The sequence below is a fragment of the Daucus carota genome, chromosome 1 (assembly GCF_001625215.2).
Source record: "Daucus carota subsp. sativus chromosome 1, DH1 v3.0, whole genome shotgun sequence".
Taxonomy (NCBI): domain Eukaryota; kingdom Viridiplantae; phylum Streptophyta; class Magnoliopsida; order Apiales; family Apiaceae; genus Daucus; species Daucus carota.
Window position 1 is genome coordinate 42092034 of NC_030381.2, and position 9091 is coordinate 42101124.

The window sequence follows — 9091 nt, forward strand, 5'->3', positions numbered from 1 at the left end:
AACGGGGAAAGGGCTGACAGTCATATTGGGATACAGTAGATTATTAGATTCTTAGCTGGCGAGTGGGAAAATAGTACCAGCAGGAACAGAGTTGGAGGGTTGAGTTTTCAACAGTGGGCTGGCTTTTGGCTGGCTATCCTCCATGGGGTCGGCTTTTAACGTTTATTGGTACGTGAATGACGACAATTTTCATAAATATCGAGCTAGACAAACATTTACACAAATCTGCGAAATAATACCATAATTTAATCATGCATTTGCCTTTTGTATTTCAACTTTTTATTAGGTATAAATTAATGGCTGTTTCTTTATCCTATCAAAGCATCCAAAGATCCACAAGCATGTTTTTTCGAGATTAAATTTAGTGATGGGCGTTCCACCAAAATACAATCATTCGATTATAATATTAAGTCGTTAGTTTCAAACGAAAATTGAAGAAAATCCAAACACGTCTACATAGTAAGATCTTTTTGACAGCACTTTCTATTTCCCACTTCACTACATAAAAAATTAAGGTCAAGTTAGGTATTAATTAAACAACAAAGTGGTTAAGTTAATAGAAAATTAATTCCGTGGGCGTTGCTCGTATATTAATTTTAACTAGCTTTTTAAACCCGTGCAAAGCACGGGTTGCTTTAAATTATTTTTTCAATATATTTTATATTTTTTTGTTTATTTTTTTAATTTGAAGTTTTTTGTATTATAAAAGTAATTTAAAATATATATCTATTTGTATTTTAAGTCATATTATGTTAATGTATATAGGTACACATATCCTCGCTATTATGATATTTATTAAAATATACACTATTTAAAATTTTTTATATAATTAAATTATCACTTAGCTAAAATTATTGAAAATTTGATATACGAAATGAGATTCTTGGCGAATCAGAGTCTTTGTCATATAATTATATATTATATTTAAAATTATTCTTATATATGCATAAAATTTATTTAAATCATAATATGTAAATATTCTAAAAATCGGCCGATTAACCGATTAGTCGATAATCAGACGGATTTTTAAACTGATTTGACAAAATTCGGTTAAATTGATGATTTATTGGTCTAAAATTGGATTAATCAGTCGAAAATCAGAAGATTATTAAAATTTACAAAATGTGTGGTGGAAATTTAAAATTTTAAAAATGATATATATATATATATATATTATCTCTACATATATAATATTAAATTAATTCTGCATAATGATCCTACTAATCATTCTGATAAATCGCTAATTTTCTGATTCCCAATTTTACAATACAGGATATTTATTTATTTATTAAATCATAATTATAAATATAATACAAGTATATGTATTAAATTTTTAATTGTAAAGTAATTAATGTATAATGAATAGACATTAATGTCTAATAAATAAGTTAGTATTAAAAGTCAATAATAACCTTTGTATAAAGTATATATATATGCATAGTGAGCTAAAGGTATATAAGTCCATTCGATTTAAATTACTCAAAGTTCCCCTATTAGATATATAATTATATATTATATTTAAAATTATTCTTATATATGCATAATATTTATTTAAATCATAATATGTAAATATTCTAAAAATCGGCCGATTAACCGATTAGTCGATAATCGGACGGATTTTTAAACTGATTTGACAAAATTCGGTTAAATTGATGATTTATTGGTCTAAAATTGGATTAATCAGTCGAAAATCAGAAGATTATTAAAATTTACAAAATGTGTGGCGGAAATTTAAAATTTTAAAAATGATATATATATATATATATATATATATATATATATATATTTTATCTCTACATATATAATATTAAATTAATTCTGCATAATGATCCTACTAATCATTCTGATAAATCGCTAATTTTCTGATTCCCAATTTTACAATACAGGATATTTATTTATTTATTAAATCATAATTATAAATATAATACAAGTATATGTATTGGATTTTTAATTGTAAAGTAATTAATGTATAATGAATAGACATTAATGTCTAATAAATAAGTTAGTATTAAAAGTCAATAACAACCTTTGTATAAAATATATATATATATGCATAGTGAGCTAAGGGTATATCAGTCCATTCGATTTAAATTACTCAAAGTTCCCCTATTAGATATATAATAGATTTAACCCTGTTTTATAAGACTATTGCAATGTTGCATGCAAGAATTTTGTAACTTTATACTCCCTCCGTCCCTATTTATCTGTCCACTTTGGAAGTAAAAATTTGTCCCTATTTATCTGTCCATTTATACTTTCAAAACTATATTTAATGATAGTTTTTCAAATATATCTCCATAATTTCAAATTTCAAGGCTTGACTTATTTAAAACTTGGTTGAATTCATGTTTTCAAGACATAAAATAGGGGTATTCCACCATTTTCAAGATATTAATTAGAGGTATTTAATGAAAAAGTTCATACAATCTAGGGGTGAGCAAAAAAAACCGAAAAACCGAAACCGAGCCGAAAAACCGAAAAACCACACCGAAAAAAACCGAAACCGAGAAAAACCGAAAAAAACCGTAGCCTAACCGAACCGACGGTTAACCGAACCGACGGTTACGGTTTTACCCCAATAACCGAACCGAGAAACCGAACCGCTAATATTATTTTAAAATATTTAATATATATATATATATATATATATATATATATTGAAATCATATTATTTTAAAATATTTAATATATATATTTGTTTATTCTATATAGATTTATGTGCTACTAACTATATACATTTATATTTTTTTTAATAGATGATCAGTGCATTAGTGATTACTAGTTATCGATTCCCTTGTATCAAGATGGGGTCTGCAGGTCAGGTTTCATCTGATTATTGTCACCATTTGCCAATGTGTGGTAACAAAGCTAATGTGTGGTAACAAAAAATGTAGTCTAGTCCCTGTGTCTTGAGTTTTCAAGTTTTACAAGAAAAAGTTTGTTCAATCTTGCCATCCTTTTAACGATTTAATATCAATATGTTCACTGCCTTTAATTAATTTTTGCACTGTTAATATGACTTTTATAATTTTTATCGATGTTAATATGATATTTATAATTTTTTATTAGCATGATATTCAAGAGAATAAACTATTAAATTTGAAAACCGAAAAAAACCGAAACCGACAAACGGTTAACCGAACCGAAAAAAACCGTTCCGAACGGTTCGGTTACGGTTAATACCTAGAAACCGAACCGAACCGACATACACGGTTTGGTAACGGTTTTTGGTAAAAACCGAACCGAACCGACCCGTGCACACCCCTAATACAATCAATTATTCTTTGGTATGTGTTTTTTTTTCCAAAATGGACAGATAAAAAGGGACGGAGGGAGTATCTGTTTTTGCCGAAAGTGTAACTAGGCATCGTTTTCTTCTTGTTTGGTTTATAGGCATCTTTGCTACGAAATGTCAATTATTTTATACAAAAGACACGTACTCTATTACGTATAGCACAGAAGTTTCATAACTTCATTTATTAACTTTACCGTCTGATAGGAAAAGTTTCTACAAGTAAGAAAGGCAAAATGAACATAGATATTCGAAAAAATTTAAAAGATCTTAAAGAATACTAATTTTTGGTCGTCGTGAATGTCCTATTATCAGAAATCAGAATATTGTTAATTAGAAAAGCTGAGTGTAAGGATAATTTGAAGAACTATTCCTTTAAATGGATGACGGTTTGTGATCACAAAAGAAATAATTGATAGTCGGAAAGGATAATAAGAAAGACAATTTGGAGCCATCATTTTCATTATTAAAGAAAATTAATTTATTATTAATTGAAAAACTAGGTAGAATTGTAGAAATGGTGAATCTGAGTATAATTTATTCAAAACTGATTCCGATTGCTGTTGATATCTAGACAATTGATGATCCGGAAATATCATGAGTTGTAATAATTAGAATACGAAATTAACATGTTGACAATTTTTTTTACAAATAACATTTTACTTTTATGACTAAACCGAATCCCTCATAATGATAATACCGAATTTTTATATATTACTCCCTCCATCTCATTTTAATGTTCTTCTTAATTTTCGATAAGTTATATTGACCAATTTTTGACTAAATATTACAAATTATCTATTCACTATTTTTAAATTATGAAAGTTATATATTAAAATATACTTTCCGATAATATTATTTTTATTATTTTTCTCAATTATATGATACATCTAAATTCGAGTGAATGTATACTCGATTTAACTGGTCAAAAATCAAAATCAACATGTAAAAAAAAAGTAAACGGAGGGAGTACATGAGGTTTTTTATATCTTAATGAATTTATTTAATTTCATATTATATATTTAGGAAATAATGAAAAAACCCACAACTAAACTATCACCCAAATATTACCCTGTCTTTAACTGGCCATGCCCATGACTCATGGGTCTGTCACTGCGCACGAAGGAGAGCAAAGCTATTTTAAACTGTTAAAAGCTGAAATTTCAGAATACAGTGCAATTGGTATAGAATCTGTGAGAAACTAATTTGAGAAGACCCGGCCATGCCATATGATATCCACAGTTTATGACTTTATAACATTTTTATGTTATCACCTTCTTATCATGGTCCTTTTTGTCAACAAATAACAATAATATATAAAATTACAATCATGCTAATAAGCACTCCTATATAAGTGTTTTTATTGCAAAAGCAAAACAAATAAACTGATGACTTGTAAACCACTGAGCCCGTCACAAAACAAATACTTCATTGGTCTCATTCGAGCATATGTTACTTTTCGACACGTTTTTTAAAATTCTTTCAAATTCTAGTTTCATAATATTTTTAAAATTTTGTTTGTCTAAATAAAAAATTGTGTTTAAATTTTTATTTAACAAAGAAATTTTCCAAAAAAACATTGTGAAATTATACTTTATAAAATTCTTAAAATGCGTGCAAATAATGAACGTACGAATGAGTAGGCTGAGGGAGTACTACCTACCTAAAATATCTGAAAATAAAAGAAATAGAAAGGGTAATTCTAGAAACAAAATACAAGTAAAATAGGTAGTAATTGATTAAGATGATATCACTTTAATCCACGTGGCATCATGTCATGTTCATGTAATAAAAAATCCATACACTTGCCATGCATTGAATCATTATCCTTGTAATATCATTGACCCTATATATGTAAGTATGTATGTATCTATCTTTGTGTGATACATATTTCATTTTATCTTTCTCCTTGTATTTTTCCTTGCTTTTTTCTCTCTGCAGACTCTACCTCCAAAGCAGGAGGGTTGTGGAGCCCATTTCTGGTCCTCTGCTTTGCTGGATTCAAGCTCTCTAGTATTGGTTTCTTAATGATGTTTGTCTGCTGAGAGATACCAGACTTCTCACTTGACCCAATCACTTTTATTACACTTCCATCCTCACCTTGTTCAAGAGAAACACAACCTAAACTCAACTAGTTCGATTTCACTTTTTCTTGTTGGGTCCTCAGATCTGTTAGATTTAGTTTCAGATCTTCTTGTGTGATTCAACTTCTAAAGGTTAGTTTTTTCTAACAACTTCTTTTTATATGTTGTTGATGTGTTCTTGGTATGTGTTGCTGGTAAAAATGATAGGATTGATTGATGAACTTTTTGGGCTAAAGTCAAGATTTTGGGATGTTTTGTGTTGGTTTGACATTTTGGTATTGAACTGTATGATCACACAATTGGTGTGAGTTTGACCACTTTTTCTTTATTTATAAATTTATTTGTATTGTATTTACAAGGCCACTTTACTTTCAATTGCATAAAGATTAAAGCTTGATGTTGTTTATATTGTACTCCTATGGGTGTGAACTCTGATTGTGTTGGTTACTCTATTGCTTGATGATTTTGTAGAGTTTGGTGCAAGTAGAAGTTGAGGGGAAACTTGAAGGAGTTTTGGGCCATTCTTGATTTAGGTCATTACTAAATGTGGACCATTAGGAGTGTTATCTAAATGAGGAGGTATGTTGACAGGTTTAATGAACTTCTTGAGGGCCTGTTTCAGGCCAAGGTCAGATAGTTATGTTAAAAGCTCTGATGCCGTTGGGCGCCAAGATGGGCTTCTGTGGTACAAGGATTCTGGGCAACACTTTAATGGGGACTTTTCAATGGCTGTAGTTCAAGCCAACAATTTACTGGAGGATCAGAGTCAGCTTGAATCAGGCTGTCTGAGCTTGAACGAGTCAGGCCCGTATGGTACTTTTGTAGGAGTTTATGATGGACATGGCGGCCCTGAGACATCGCGTTTTATCAATGTTCAACTCTTTCAGCATCTAAAGAGTAAGTATCTTCTCTTGCAATAGAGTTTAAAGTCATTGTATTGGATTTGTTAGTTTCTTGCAAGAAATAAGATATTCTATATGGACGAAAACTGTAGATTTTTGTTGAATACTGATGCTTATTATACGTTTGAACCTCCATGATGACCCAGTTGTAGCTGAACTGTTCTGTGCAAGTTTTTGTTTTAGGCGAAACCCTATTAAATTTGATATGTTCCTTAAAAGAAACCTAGGATGGTTCCTTTCATGTATGGGGAACCAAATAAAATGAGCTTGTAAACAATTGAGGAATCGTTGATGTGTATGCTTTTAGTTTCTCTTACTTTTCCGAGGGTTTGAGGTTAAGTATCTGTCTGTGTTTTGCAGAATTTGCATCTGAGCATCAGTCCATGTCAGAGGAGGTAATAAGAAAGGCATTCCATGCAACAGAAGAGAGTTTTACATCTATTGTTCGCAAGCAATGGCCAATACAACCACAACTTGCCGCAGTTGGATCCTGTTGCTTGGTTGGAGTGATATGCAGTGGAAATCTCTATATTGCAAATCTTGGTGATTCCCGTGCTGTGTTAGGCAGACTTGTCAAGGCAACAGGGGAAGTTCTTGCAATTCAGCTTTCAGCAGAACATAATGCGTGCATCGAGTCAGTGAGACAAGAATTACATTCTGTTCACCCAGATGATCCGCAGATAGTTGTTCTGAAACATAATGTATGGCGAGTAAAGGGCCTAATACAGGTATGTTCTTTTGTGGTTTTAATATTAATTTTGTAGCAGTAGTGTTGGTTAGTAACTTAGTATCATCTTTAGTAGTCTGCTGCACAAGGCTCTGTCTTAAACATCACAGATCTGAAATATTCATTTCAGTATAACATAAGTTTGGTTAGTTAACGTGATATGAGGGAAATTGAGTATGCTTTTGACGAATCATTATAGGCTAAAATCATTGTAATATAGGCTCTGGTGATATCATCTTTACCACAATAATTTGAGTTTGATCCATTTAATGTATTATGCTCCTTTCTTCTATCTACTATGTTGCATATCTCCTGTTGCAGCTGCTACTGCTGTTTTCTTTATCTACCTAATTGCTTACCTGATTACTATACATCTCTTCAGTAGTCACACATTTCCTTGAGGTGTTTGGTTAGAAGAATTGGAAAAAGATGACTTGTACTGCTAGGATGTTATTTATTTCTGATTTAGAAGGGCTCATTCATAGTATTAACGTGTATTTTTTTTTTTTACCTTCAGTGACTCTACAAAAATCCTTTAACACATTATGTTAATGCAATCTCATAGATAAAGTGTTCTTATTCTTTGACAGATCTCAAGATCCATTGGTGATGTTTACTTAAAGAAGGCTGAATTCAATAGGGAGCCATTATATGCCAAGTTTCGGCTTCGTGAACCTATTAAAAGGCCGATTTTGAGCTCTGATCCGTCAATATCGGTGCACCAGTTGCAGCCTCATGATCAGTTCATTATATTTGCATCAGATGGTCTATGGGAGCACCTTAGTAACCAAGAAGCAGTTGATATTGTTCAAAAGCACCCTCACAATGTAAGTAATATATTACTAGACACTGCCATATTTCCTCCAGTATAAAATTGTATTGCGGCCCTATGTTCTTAGTCATAAAGTTTAGATCAGTGAAAACTCATATTGGTAACTTCTTTTTTGTCAGCAACTGATATTGGTAACTTAGTTGTGTTTCTGACCAGGGGATTTTCATCAATTTTATTAAAGGTTCAAAAATTGGTGGTACTAACCATGATTGTTTCACTTTAATGCAGGGAAGTGCTAAGAGATTAGTAAAAACTGCTATGCATGAAGCAGCAAAGAAGAGGGAGATGAGATATTCTGATTTGAAAAAGATTGACCGTGGAGTACGCCGCCATTTCCATGATGACATCACAGTTATCGTTTTGTTTCTGGACTCCAATCTTGTGAGCAAGGCTAGCACAGCAAAGGGTCCGAACCTGTCTGTAAAAGGGAGTGGAATAAGTCTTCCTTCTAGGATTCTCGCCCCTTCAGCATGACGCGCCAGTAAAAGCGGAGGAACCTGATGTAGAGATTGGCTAATTATCGTCTGTTGTATTATGTTCATGTGAATACAAGGTAGCTTCTTTAAAGGCAAGAACATATGCTGTCAATTCTTTTAAATGTACTCCTTAACTTTTTAGCCAAGAACTAATACCAATGGGCTTAGCTTATATGCCCACCAAGAGAGAATTGACAATCATAATAGAGTTATATCACCTTCTCAATTCTTGCCATCTTTTTTTCTTCTCAGTTTTTTCTGAAAAAGTGTGTTCCTTAATTTTGCTCTCCCAAATTCGGTTGTGTTTCATATTGGTTAATGGTTATATATGATCTTGGGCCTCTTGACTTGATTCATCAGAAATTTGGTGCTTGTTGCTCGGGTAATCTTCTTATGCTCAGAAGTTTAAGCCTAGTGACCTGAAGAAAAATCCTTGCCATATCAAGCTTTTCCTCTTATACTCGTACGTTTAAGCCCAGTGATCTGAATGAGAAATCCTTACCAGGGCCTATAATCAGTTAAATGCTAGAAAGTAAATATCAAGCCAAAGGTACATTTTTGTTGGAGAGTAGTAGTAGCAGTATAACTTGTCTGATGGTTGTTGATCTTGAATTCTTGATCATGTGCTGGGTTTTTACAAGTAAACTTTTTTATTCCAAGTACTTTCACGAATTTTGACAGCACAATTAAAAATGTTATGTTAAATATATACACATAATACAGAGAAGATGTAAATACAAACAAGAAAATGATACATAAATATATAATTGCATCACAT

General features: G+C 31.4%; 1 protein-coding gene across 1 annotated transcript; it reads left to right on the forward strand.

Moving 5' to 3' along the window:
- Positions 1–5152: 5152 nt before the first annotated feature.
- Positions 5153–8539, forward strand: LOC108204288 (probable protein phosphatase 2C 28). The gene is made up of 5 exons (XM_017373647.2): positions 5153–5508; positions 5848–6273; positions 6639–7006; positions 7596–7832; positions 8066–8539. Exons 2-5 carry the CDS (start codon positions 5958–5960, stop codon positions 8309–8311), a joined length of 1167 nt encoding a protein of 388 aa, XP_017229136.1. The 5' UTR covers positions 5153–5508; positions 5848–5957; the 3' UTR covers positions 8312–8539.
- The last annotated feature ends 552 nt before the right edge of the window (positions 8540–9091 follow it).

What these genes read in the sequence shown, in the direction of transcription:
- LOC108204288 (XM_017373647.2), top strand. Translation starts at nt 5,958, where the DNA reads ATGTTGACAGGTTTAATGAACTTCTTGAGGGCCTGTTTCAGGCCAAGG. An exon ending in ACTCTTTCAGCATCTAAAGA is followed by an intron (nt 6,274 to 6,638) that starts GTAAGTATCTTC and finishes TGTGTTTTGCAG; the next exon opens with AATTTGCATCTGAGCATCAG. An exon ending in GAGTAAAGGGCCTAATACAG is followed by an intron (nt 7,007 to 7,595) that starts GTATGTTCTTTT and finishes ATTCTTTGACAG; the next exon opens with ATCTCAAGATCCATTGGTGA.